This window comes from Drosophila innubila, assembly GCF_004354385.1.
Source record: "Drosophila innubila isolate TH190305 chromosome 2L unlocalized genomic scaffold, UK_Dinn_1.0 4_B_2L, whole genome shotgun sequence".
NCBI classification, from domain to species: Eukaryota; Metazoa; Arthropoda; class Insecta; order Diptera; family Drosophilidae; genus Drosophila; species Drosophila innubila.
The window spans coordinates 10,399,827-10,411,876 of NW_022995372.1; the positions used below are offsets into that span (position 1 = coordinate 10,399,827).

The 12,050-nt window shown below is 40.9% G+C and overlaps 3 protein-coding genes across 3 annotated transcripts; 1 reads left to right on the top strand and 2 right to left on the bottom strand.

Annotated features, from left to right (window-relative positions):
* Positions 1-199: 199 nt before the first annotated feature.
* LOC117782398 lies at positions 200-962 on the top strand. The gene is made up of 3 exons (XM_034619515.1): positions 200-289; positions 355-756; positions 828-962. The coding sequence occupies exons 1-3, from the start codon at positions 227-229 to the stop codon at positions 870-872; spliced, it is 510 nt and encodes a 169-aa protein (XP_034475406.1). The 5' UTR covers positions 200-226; the 3' UTR covers positions 873-962.
* Positions 963-1,689: 727 nt separating this feature from the next.
* Positions 1,690-11,722, bottom strand: LOC117782400. Its single transcript, XM_034619517.1, is given in 15 exon segments — positions 1,690-1,830; positions 2,040-2,547; positions 4,330-4,395; positions 4,660-4,752; positions 4,856-4,951; positions 5,023-6,261; positions 6,264-6,293; positions 6,296-7,009; positions 7,109-7,990; positions 8,081-8,179; positions 9,073-9,171; positions 9,310-9,414; positions 10,983-11,288; positions 11,352-11,541; positions 11,603-11,722. Coding segments are annotated over 15 exon segments (4,443 nt in total). The 5' UTR covers positions 11,612-11,722; the 3' UTR covers positions 1,690-1,823.
* LOC117782399 lies at positions 3,305-3,900 on the bottom strand. The gene is made up of 2 exons (XM_034619516.1): positions 3,802-3,900; positions 3,305-3,739 (listed from the first exon to the last, which is right to left on the bottom strand). Exons 1-2 carry the CDS (start codon positions 3,863-3,865, stop codon positions 3,375-3,377), a joined length of 429 nt encoding a protein of 142 aa, XP_034475407.1. The 5' UTR covers positions 3,866-3,900; the 3' UTR covers positions 3,305-3,374.
* Positions 11,723-12,050: the final 328 nt, after the last annotated feature.

Here is a 12,050-nt window from a genome sequence, read left to right on the forward strand (position 1 = left end):
ATTTCAGGTATTATATAGACCGAATTAATGGACAATTGACTGTTCAGTGCCCACTGATCAGTGCTGCAATTGAGCCGAACAATCTGTGATTGAAATAGCCCGATTCCGCTTAATCTCTAAATAATTACGGTCCAGAAAGTCAAAAATTCAGTTTTGACGCTAGTATAAATAGAAGTTTCAAAATTGCAATCGTGGCCAAAATCGTTTTGTTCATTTGACGCGAGAAATGTTAACGAAATTTCTAATCCTGTTTATCAGTTGTGTGGCCTTTGACGTGGCCTTGGCTTGTGTAAGTTAAATATAATATATTGGGACTTTAAATATAGATGGATTATTCTCAAATCGAATCTGTAGAATGGCTACAAGGCTAAGATCGCCAAATTGGAAAACTGTGCTGGTGATGATGCCATTATTACCATTGAGGATGGCTTCGATGTCAAGTTGAACAAGAAGTGTGAGCTGGTACCAACAGGTTGCTTCAACAACAAGGCTTTTGCGACGGCTGTGGCTAAGTTCAAGGTTCATAAGGACGGCCTTGTCATGAAAGAGGGAAAGATGGACCTCTGTGCTGCAGCAGATCAGGCATCCACTGAGGCCAAGGACATGCTGAAGCTATTCGGTGCACCCTCTAGTTGTCCAGTTGCCGAGGAAAAGATCTGCACCAACGATCATAGAGTGGATATGTCCAAGTACAAATCAATGCTGGGCATGGCACGTGGTCATCTCATCATCGAGAGCGAAATTAAGCACGATACTGTGAGTAGTTCAGGTCCTAATCCAAAGTTCATCCCAATGAATGCGTCCTTTTCTCTGTTATTTTTCTCAAGGGCAAGTCCTGTTTCCGTGTCGAAATCGATATAACCAAAAATTAGACATTCAGATGATCCGATTTTACATTATGAGTCTTGCAAATTAGCTGTATGCTTTCGTCGTAATAAATGGTGTTTTTAGAGTGCACAGAAAGAGTTTGTTTTTCTATTAGTATGAGTAATATACAATATATTTTAACATTTTACAGCACTTTCTGCTTACATATAGAATTCAAAAATTATCAAATCTTATTGTTAGTCTGTGTGTTATTTCTATTCACAATTTGCAAAACAAAGTGAGGAAGCTATATTGGAGAGAGTCCATATTGAGCAGCACGAGAAATAGATCCGAAGTTCAGCAAATTCCCGAAAACCCATAGTCGCAATCGTTGACCTTCTCTTTCAGGCGGCCCAGATAGGGTGAGTGCTTGATGCCGAAGCTGTAAGATGGCATATGGGATAGATTCACCTGGGGAATGATTATAAAGAGAAAACCACAAAGTGAAGACATGTTAATAAGATTCTTTTAATTCTTTGTTAAGCTGGTTTTTTTTTTAGAGGAAAACACTTAAGGATAAGCCTTATCCGGACGAAATTCCAGAAGGCAACGCGTAAAACGTTCGGGCAATAAATAATGCCCCTGTTTGCCACAGTAGGGGGAATGGATAATGCCAAAAGATATCGATGGAGTCGAACGTTTCTCCCAATACTGCGGGACAGTTCTTTATAAGATCTGAAATGTATTTTAGTTCTTAGGGATTACCAACCTTTTCTGGACAGTGAGCGCCTGGGCCGGGTTTATTGTCATCGGTTACCATTTTGTATTTACCGCGCATGGTATAGACGGGAGGTTTTGGCTTGACGGCCGTATACTCGCCATCGTAATACCCGGGACCGGGCAGTACGAGCGTCGGTATAAGCGAGTCCTTCTCCCGTCCGGCCATGGTAAAAGCGGGTGCCGAACGTATGGGACCCTCCTTGCTGCTGCCCAACACAGTGGGTATCTTATAGACGTTAGGAGCTGTCAATAGTGAATAAAGATGAGAGTTATAGTAAATAAAATGTAGATAATTAAGTTCAATTGATTGACTGGTATTGGCTGTTGATGTTTGAATGGCTGGGTTAGTAGGTGATACTTGACTGGATAATGATGAGGCAGCTCTGTAAAACACTAAACAAGGGAGATAACAACTTTGATAGGGACTGTTCGCAATATAGGAGGAGGGTTACCTGATAATCTTCTCTTGCACGCTGCTCGCCTCCACAGCGTACTTGACCCTACTTGACCTTGTCGACCTGCCGCTGGTCACAATTGTGCCATCATCCTGCACCACAGTGCGTGTGCTCGTGTTGGCCGCCTTGCTGGTGGTGGCATCAGCGGTGCCCATGGCTGTTACCTTTACATTGCCCCGCTGAGCCTGTGCGTTCTCCGAGTGGTGCAACGTTGCCTCCATGGACTTTGATTGATCCTTATCATGCCCTACACTCTTGGTGGTGGTTGTCTTCGTTGTTGTGGTTGTGGTGCTTGTGGGTTTCAGCTCTGTGCAAGTGATGCCATTTGTGGTGCCGTTGTGCTTTGCTGTGATTGTCGTAGTTGTCGCCTCCTGATGACTATTTCCATTTACAAGTTCCGCCGGACTGACACCATTTACGATGCGCTTCTCGGTGACTGTTGTTGTTGTGGTGGTTGCAGTGGTGCCAGTGGTGCCAGTGGTGCTATCAATGCCATTGCTGCGTACTGAATGTGCAGATTGTGATTAAATACAAGTAAATCAAATTGATTTGTGTTTATGTGAAAAGATTGAGTGTTGAGTGAATATGTGCTTTAAAGCTTTTTTTCAGGGACGGCAAATAATGATTGTTTTGTTTTTTTTAATTGAAAAAATCATTCACTTCTAGTAACTGTAAAAAAACGTGAAATATACCAACATATTTACTTAAGGGTAATCTTTGCAATTTCACCATGATCTTAAGACTTATGATTTTTATTATTTTACTCATGAAATAATCATTATTTTTGAGCAAAATAATAAAACTTAAGAAATATTCATAAATTTGAAAAAAAAAACTCATAGAATAAAGATTATTATTTGAGTTCTATCTTTTTAAATCAAAAATAATACTCAAGGTGTTATTTTGAATTTTTTATAAGAAATATATGCACAAAATTTATATACTTTTTTAGTCAGTGAACCATTTTTAAATAAAAAAAAAAATTCAAAATAAATTTTAAAATTATACTTCCAATAATATAATTATTTCATTTTAATTTTATTTTTATAAAGTCAAAATAACACCTTGAGTTTTACGTTTTATAAAAAAAAAAAAACTCAAGAAATAATCATTAGTTTATGAGTTTTATTTTTTTGCTAAAAAATAATGATTATTCCAGAGTTTTATTTTTTGCTCCAAATCGTAAGTGTAATCGTAAGTAAAATAATAAAACTCATATAATAATGTTTATTTCTTGAGTTTTATAACAAAACTTATAATGATTACAGTCCCTGTTATTTTTATTCAAGCCAAATAGGAAGAAACAACAACATTAAATCGGGTGGTTCAACGTTAAGCATCAGCGGGTGCCTCTTCAGCACCGTCGTCAGGAGCGTCAGCCGGAGCATCAGCCGGAGCGTCAGCCGGAGCATCAGCAGGAGCGTCAGTGGGATCTAGGACACCGCTACCTCCAGTTGTTGCATTTGTAGAATTGCTACTATTGGTCGAAAGTCGAACTTTCATGTGCCATGCACAATCGTATTGACACTTCTTGAGCGTCGGATATTCATTGTGTATATGAAATCGTTTGCACTTGGTAAAGACCGAAACGCAGTCCAAAATAATGCGATGAAAGGCATAGAATTTACGACGCGGTCCTGAGCAACTGCTCTCATGTTTGTATTTATTTCTCACCAAACAAGCCGAGTTTGGCCTAACTATGAGACGAAAAAGAAGTTTCCATCGTTTCTTCAATAGATTGTGATAGATTGCCACTTACATTGACTTGTATCATGAATAGTTATAAACCAAAGGAATAGGAATCCGAGTAGCAACCACTTCATTGTCTTTCAAAATAAGTTCTAACCATCGAGTCCAACAAAAAATTTACAATAGTAGTCACATTTTATGTAAGGGTGTCAAATGCATTTCATGCCTTTTATATATGGCTAATAGCGGATGTTACCCGGCATTGCCGGCGTTTTTATAATATTATACAAATGGATTACGGATATAATATAAAAAGTGTTTAACTAATGCAGATTTTCAAATACAACGGCTTTTCTCATTAACTGATACTAAACAAAGCATATCCATTCAATTAATTGTGTTCTAGAATAAGCTCTTATAAAAAATATAAGACTCTTAAATCAATTAAATATGTACAGATCTATTTTATTTTCATGATTTCTAAAGATGAAACTTGAAGCTGAACGAGTAAAAAATTCTTTAATCTGAATGAACTATTGCTATGTGAAAACTACGTTAAATGCTGCTGATTGTTCGATGATGGGATTATAGGGCTTACCGGGACTTCCCAAGCGTCGCTCACGTCTTTGCAGTATACGATCTTCAATGTAAGCACCTCTAGGTTCTAGTGAGTGCAGATGAATACAGGAGTACGGGTATATACAAGAAAACATATATGGTTTACAGGCCAGAGCACCAAAAATGGAAACAAAAGTTGTGTGTGTGCGTGTGTGTGTGTTTGGAGAAAACATGAAATACAGATATAAACATATACAAACAAATAAAATAGATTTATCAATGCCTCCAATGAATTCCCAATGCAACATGGCAAAGCCGGCACCAGCTTAACTTAAGTAATGTACTTATGGGAACAGGAAGAGGTACCTACCAGGTAAAAGGGGCATAGGTAAAGTCTTAAGACCAAAACTATACGCTGGTGAATTATCAAGCTTGCACTGTTCGGGATGATAATGTCCGGGAGCTAGAGCGTGGTAACAAGATGCAAACACAAACATACATACAGTAAGCAACATGCTAGTGTGGTCTTAACTCTAATGAGAGGGTAATAAAAACAAATTCTTTACCAGGTGCATCGGTGGAGACCTTAATCTCAGTTCTCGTGCCAAATGTGAAGGCTGGTGTGTGCTGTGTGTGCTTTTCCGGTTCATATGCAGTGGGTGCTGTAAGGTTCCGGATTGAAATAGTGCCACTACGCGTACTATCATTTTATCTAGGTTTACTCTTAACTCACCTGGTGTATCACTGATATGCTCCCTATTCAGCCTCATGCCGAAAGTGAAAGCCGGCGAGCCATCCTGCTGACAGTTCTCCGGTCTGTAGTCACAGGGCGCTGGAGTATGGCTAATATGCTCGATTGTCGAGCGACCTGCAATTGTGTAGGCAGGTGTATGATCAAGGCGTACTTTCTCGGGCGAGTAGTCGCATGGCGAAGGTTGATGGTTGTCCACTTTGGGGTCATATCTGCCACCAAATGTGTAAGCGGGTGTATGATCCAATCGAGTTTTCTCCGGTGAGTAATCTCCAGGTGCTGGGGTGTTATTTGAGATCTTTGGGTCATGTTTGCCAGCCATGGAGAATGCGGGATTATGATCTTGTCGAACTTTCTCTGGGGAATACGCTCCAGGAGCTGGGGTATCACTTGGCTTGTGAAGATCGTGGCGACCAGCGAAGGAGAAAGCGGGATTATGATCTTGTCTAACCTTTTCGGGATGGTAATCACCGGGGGCAGGTGTATTGTTCTCTATTTTGGGATCATTCCTTCCACCAAAAGAATAAGCGGGAGTATGATCGAGTCGAGATTTCTCTGGAGAATAGTCCCCGGGTGCTGGAGTGTCATTTGAGATCTTTGGATCATGTTTACCAGCCATGGAGAATGCGGGATTATGATCTTGTCGAACTTTCTCCGGGGAGTAAGCTCCAGGAGCTGGGGTATCACTTGGCTTGTGAAGATCGTGGCGACCAGCGAAGGAGAAAGCGGGATTGTGATCTTGTCTAACCTTTTCGGGATGGTAATCACCGGGGGCAGGTGTATTGTTCTCTATTTTGGGATCATTCCGTCCAGCAAAGGTATAAGCGGGAGTATGATCTAGTCGAGATTTCTCGGGGGAGTAATCTCCGGGTGCTGGGGTTCCGTTCGTGATCTTTGGATCATGTTTGCCAGCCATGGAGAATGCGGGATTATGATCTTGTCGAACTTTCTCTGGGGAATACGCTCCAGGAGCTGGGGTATCACTTGGCTTGTGAAGATCGTGGCGACCAGCGAAGGAGAAAGCGGGATTGTGATCTTGTCTAACCTTTTCGGGGTGGTAATCACCGGGGGCAGGTGTATTGTTCTCTATTTTGGGATCATTCCTTCCACCAAAGGTATAAGCGGGAGTATGATCAAGTCGAGATTTCTCGGGGGAGTAATCTCCGGGTGCTGGAGTTCCGTTCGTGATCTTTGGATCATGTTTGCCAGCCATGGAGAATGCGGATTATGATCTTGTCGAACTTTCTCTGGGAATACGCTCCAGGAGCTGGGGTATCACTTGGCTTGTGAAGATCGTGGCGACCAGCGAAGGAGAAAGCGGGATTGTGATCTTGTCTAACCTTTTCGGGGTGGTAATCACCGGGGGCAGGTGTATTGTTCTCTATTTTGGGATCATTCCTTCCACCAAAGGTATAAGCGGGAGTATGATCAAGTCGAGATTTCTCGGGGGAGTAATCTCCGGGTGCTGGAGTTCCGTTCGTGATCTTTGGATCGTGTTTGCCAGCCATGGAGAATGCGGGATTATGATCTTGTCGAACTTTCTCTGGGGAATACGCTCCAGGAGCTGGGGTATCACTTGGCTTGTGAAGATCGTGGCGACCAGCGAAGGAGAAAGCGGGATTGTGATCTTGTCTAACCTTTTCGGGGTGGTAATCACCGGGGGCAGGTGTATTGTTCTCTATTTTGGGATCATTCCTTCCACCAAAAGAATAAGCGGGAGTATGATCGAGTCGAGATTTCTCTGGAGAATAGTCCCCGGGTGCTGGAGTGTCATTTGAGATCTTTGGATCATGTTTGCCACCCATGGAGAATGCGGGATTATGATCTTGACGAGCTTTCTCCGGGGAGTAAGCTCCAGGAGCTGGGGTATCACTTGGCTTGTGAAGATCGTGGCGACCAGCGAAGGAGAAAGCGGGATTGTGATCTTGTCTAACCTTTTCGGGGTGGTAATCACCGGGGGCAGGTGTATTGTTCTCTATTTTGGGATCATTCCTTCCACCAAAAGAATAAGCTGGAGTATGATCTAGTCGAGATTTCTCGGGGGAGTAATCTCCGGGTGCTGGAATTCCGTTCGTGATCTTTGGATCGTGTTTGCCAGCCATGGAGAATGCGGGATTATGATCTTGTCGAACTTTCTCTGGGGAATACGCTCCAGGAGCTGGGGTATCACTTGGCTTGTGAAGATCGTGGCGACCAGCGAAGGAGAAAGCGGGATTGTGATCTTGTCTAACCTTTTCGGGGTGGTAATCACCGGGGGCAGGTGTATTGTTCTCTATTTTGGGCTCATTTCTTCCACCAAAGGTATAAGCGGGAGTATGATCGAGTCGAGATTTCTCGGGGGAGTAATCTCCGGGTGCTGGGGTTCCGTTCGTGATTTTTGGATCATGTTTACCAGCAATGGAGAATGCGGGATTATGATCTTGTCGAAATTTCTCTGGGAAATACGCTCCAGGAGCTGGGGTATCACTTGGCTTGTGAAGGTCGTGGCGACCAGCGAAGGAGAAAGCGGGATTGTGACCTAATCGTACTTTTGCTAGATCGTAGGTGCCTGGTGCCGGAGTGTCGCTTGCTTTAAGTGTGTCATGACGTCCAGCGAATGAGTAAGCAGGATTGTGATCGTGCCGTACTTTTTCAGGACAATAGTCTCCCGGTGCCGGAGTAAAGCTTTCCACTCGATGCTCATGCTTACCACCGAAGCTAAACGATGGCGTGTGATCGCTGCGATATTTCTCTGGGGCATAACAGCCTGGAGCCGGGTTCAAGTTTTCTGTTTTAAGGTCATGGCGGTCTGTTAACGTGTATGAGGGGCCATAATCCGATCGAAACTTCTCCGGCTGATACGTGCCAGGTCCGGGAGTATCTTGTAACTTGCCAACTCGAGCACGTTGACCAAAACTGTAGGCAGGCGTATTATTTAACATAAACTTCTCTGGCTCGTATGCGCAGGGCGCTGAAAGAGATGAGGAATATATTTCATTACCAGAGCGTTAAATACCCTTAACTATGTGGACTCAAGAGTCTAGACAATGAATCGACTTACCTGGTGTGGCATCAACTACATCGTGTGTTGTTTTGCCTGTGATACTAAAAGCAGGTGTCGTGTGCAATTTGGACTTTTCAGGACTATATGTGCCAGGTGCTATTCAAAAGACAACGATTTAAGTCAGGCTAAGATCAATTCAGTCAACTCCATAATAACACTGTACATGTCAAAAAAATTACTGGATATTGTGATTTCCCTTAATTCGGGTTCTAGAAATCGAACTGTATCATTACTTTTTATACCCATTACTTAAAAAATAAGTAAAAGGGTATATTGTGCTCGTTGGAATGTATGTAACAGGGAGAAGGAGGCATCTCTGACCCTATAAAGTATATATATTCTTGTTCAGCATCAACTGCCGACTCGATATAACCATGTCCGTCTGTCCGTCCGTGTGAGTGCCTAGATCTCAGAGATAGAGATACCAAATTTGGCACACAGATTTCTATAGACCCCAAGCAGATCTAGTTTGTTTCAAATTTAAGTCACGCCCCCGAAAATCACCTAAAAGTATGCAATAGCTTTTATTAATTAATTATTAGTAATTTCTATAAATTATTTTAATATATATTGAAATAAGTAACGGGTATCCTATGGTCCACTATAGGCTTTCCCGCTTGTTTGAGTGATAAACATGATTTGATCCAAAAACGTTGTATACGTTTTGTATGAATATTCTTTTCTCCATGGTCTCTAACTTCTAAGGCTTTGATTTTTTTGGTAGACTGTCTTCGAATTCAAAATTTTACTACAGTTAGTAATAATTTATTTATTCTTCCCCAGTATCTAGTGCTCGTTTAAAATGTATAGCTTTGGTTTTGTATACTAGATTTAATACTATACTATAAATAAAAATTATTTATTCTTAGTACGAGTACATTGAGAAAGATCAAGGGAAAGTAAAATTGCATGTAGAATGGAACAGTGTTCTAATAAAACTTCAACTACAACTACTGAGAATTAAGTGGTTTAATGACGACTCTACAAACCTGGCGTATAATCGGGTCGCAGCTCATGGTGTTTGATGCCAAAACTGTATTCAGGGCCATTTGTGGAGCTCACCCTTTCGGGATTATAGGCGCCAGGAGCTGTGAAATAAATGACGAAAATATTAATATAGGACCAAGCAATGTGCATAAGACCAAATCAAATAGTTCTAGATACAATCCAATAACTAACTAATTTTCTAGGATACCTAAGAGTGCCTCAACATACGAGAGTATTACCTGGTGTATTCAGATCGTGTTGGATTTTAGTTCGTCTACCAAATGTGTAACGTGGCGCATTCTTTCTTGATTGCGTGACCTTTTCAGGACAATAGCTATTTGGCGCTGTTAGTGTTAATAAAACAAATAAATTGGTACGGGTAACGTTTTTTGTTTTAGACTACACTTGCGAGGAATAACTAAGTATATATGTAAGTATAACTATGAAATGGGTTAAGAGTTACGAGTTACGAGTGGAGGAGCATAAGTGGGATAACCGACACCAGAACCAGAAGGTGAGATTACGAATACTGTACATGCATGGTGAATGCTTTTGGTTACTGTGTTAACTGGGGAAAAACGTTCAGCCAGTTAGTTGTGTTACCTGGATTGTTAACTAGGTATACGTTAACCTTAATGCGAAAGGAATATCGAGGCGCGCGCGGCTTAATGACATCAAGCGGCACCACTTGATAATGATTGGGACCTAAATTGTGGCAACATTCGTGGTTCATGGTGATTGTTCGTGGTACGATTTATCATTCATTTTTTTAAAAGAGAAAAATATTTAATTAAAATTAAAAATCATTAATGCATTACAAATTAAACAAATCAAAACACTAAAGAGCTGTTTTCGGCACGCCGAAGTTTTAACAACTTGCAGATACCATATAAATATACATATATATATAAAAAAATATATGATTAAATTCCTTTGACCAATTTTATTTGAGTACAATAGAATATAAATTTAATGACTTTGACACTGATATTGTTTTTCAAAGATTTTTTATATTGGATTTTGTATGCATCAGCCAAAACTTGGACAAATTTTCCCCATAACATTTATATTAATCTTAATTTATTAAAGCAAATTAAAAACGATCAAAGATACTTATAAACAGACGATAAACCGCTTAATTCTTTTAAAAACTATATATCTTTTTAAAAGAACTCTTCATAAAACTGTTATATCTGCAAGCGTTTACTGAAAGCATATAACATATAACAAATCAACAAAACATTTAAAAGAACAAAGTGCCTAAAGCTATGATACAAAAGAGATAGTCTCTTAGGGAGAGAGATTGGAAAAAAACAACTACACTAGCAAGCAGCTATATTTACTACATGACAACTAAGGACTACAGCGATGGGGAGAGAGTGAGAAAGACAGAGAAAGATTTGGAGAGTCGGGAGTCAAAAGAGAGAGAAATCTAAACTAAGTATCAAGCAGCTATAGCTACTGTGACTACTAAGATGCGATGCAAGACAGATTGAGATTGAGATTGATATTGAGAAAGAGAGAGACAAAGAGAAAGAGAGAGAGATGGAAAGAGAACTAGAGAATTCTCATTCTAAGGCAGCGTTTACTTACGCGCTGCTTGGATGATCTTTTCATGGGGTTAGGATTCAAAATGATTTGGATATTCATATATGCGCATATATATACAATGTTGCGGCTGCCTCCATGATGATGTTGAATACTGAATGCTGAATGCTGAATGCCGATAGCTTGATTGATGATGCCCCTTCCGTAATCCTTATCGTTAGTGATGCGCATGCAACCCAAATGACCAAATATACACCAAATGCGGTACCAAAATGTGGAACCATTCAAACAGCAACAACCAACAACAACAACAACAACCAAACTGTAACACCTATGCGTCGGTTAATAGACCGTCCCGTCTTACCTGGTATCAATTGAAACTTGGCGCTCGCTGGCTTCTTGCCAAACGTATACTTGGGCGTGGCATCAATGACGGCCTTGGCGGCCGGCAGGACATCGTATTCACCGGGTCCGGGATTCACGAACGAGGACAACTCCTTGGGACGACTCTGTAAGGTCGCTGCCCGTGGATAATCTTTACCTTTCGGCCGTAAGCCCGATACATTGTACTGAGCCGGGCCGGGTCCAGTGGTTTCATCCCTGGTAGTTATTTTGTGTCCAAATGTATACGAGGGTGCACCCTTCTTCTTTGAATCCGGCACTTTGCTGCCTGTTGGCGTACATAGAATGCATGAGTATAGAAGAATCATTGGTCTCTCCAAATGCAACTCACCAATTAGCGTGGGCAACTGCACTATGGCTGGTCCCGGATTCGAGGTCTCTGCGGCGATTCTTCCAATGCGCACAGTGGGCGTCCAGGGACGTTGTTCAATACTTCCGGCCATGGTGAGAGTACGTATATTCCGTACTGGCGTACAGGGTCCCAGATTCTTCTTAGCCTTGCCTTTCCGCGATAAGAATGCCTGGTTATGTGGAAATATAGTAATTACGACTTTTGTCTGATAGTCTTGCAAATATTCAAACTTTTTTCATCTTGTTGCAGTTGTAGGGCTTCAGTCACGGGTCGTGTACAATGGTTAGTGATTAATATGAAGAAAATTCCCGAAATTTTTATGAAATAAACACTAATTTGACATTTGTTTTGAATATACAATTTTCATGCTTTGCATTTTGAGAATGGAATATTGAAGTTGGAAACTTGGCTAGAGATTCGATCACGATTTATTAAGTTAAGGGTTTTTCAAGTACAATAAACTGTTATACCCCTCACTCTTGTGACCTTTGTGAAAAAAATCAGGACATCATCAATGCCATAATAACAGCCAAATTGTTATCATAGGCATTAATTAATTAAGCTTTGCTTGCTAAATTTCTTCAGCTATCCCAAAGTATCCAAAGCAAATTTTTAGTAGTTTTCTTGATGTCACTGCCATATCTAAATTACAATCAGCTCGTTGGACGAATTTCCAGC

What these genes read in the sequence shown, in the direction of transcription:
- LOC117782398 (XM_034619515.1), top strand. Translation starts at nt 227, where the DNA reads ATGTTAACGAAATTTCTAATCCTGTTTATCAGTTGTGTGGCCTTTGAC. An exon ending in TTGACGTGGCCTTGGCTTGT is followed by an intron (nt 290 to 354) that starts GTAAGTTAAATA and finishes TCGAATCTGTAG; the next exon opens with AATGGCTACAAGGCTAAGAT. An exon ending in GCGAAATTAAGCACGATACT is followed by an intron (nt 757 to 827) that starts GTGAGTAGTTCA and finishes ATTTTTCTCAAG; the next exon opens with GGCAAGTCCTGTTTCCGTGT.
- LOC117782399 (XM_034619516.1), bottom strand. Translation starts at nt 3,865, where the DNA reads ATGAAGTGGTTGCTACTCGGATTCCTATTCCTTTGGTTTATAACTATT. An exon ending in TATTCATGATACAAGTCAAT is followed by an intron (nt 3,740 to 3,801) that starts GTAAGTGGCAAT and finishes TTCGTCTCATAG; the next exon opens with TTAGGCCAAACTCGGCTTGT.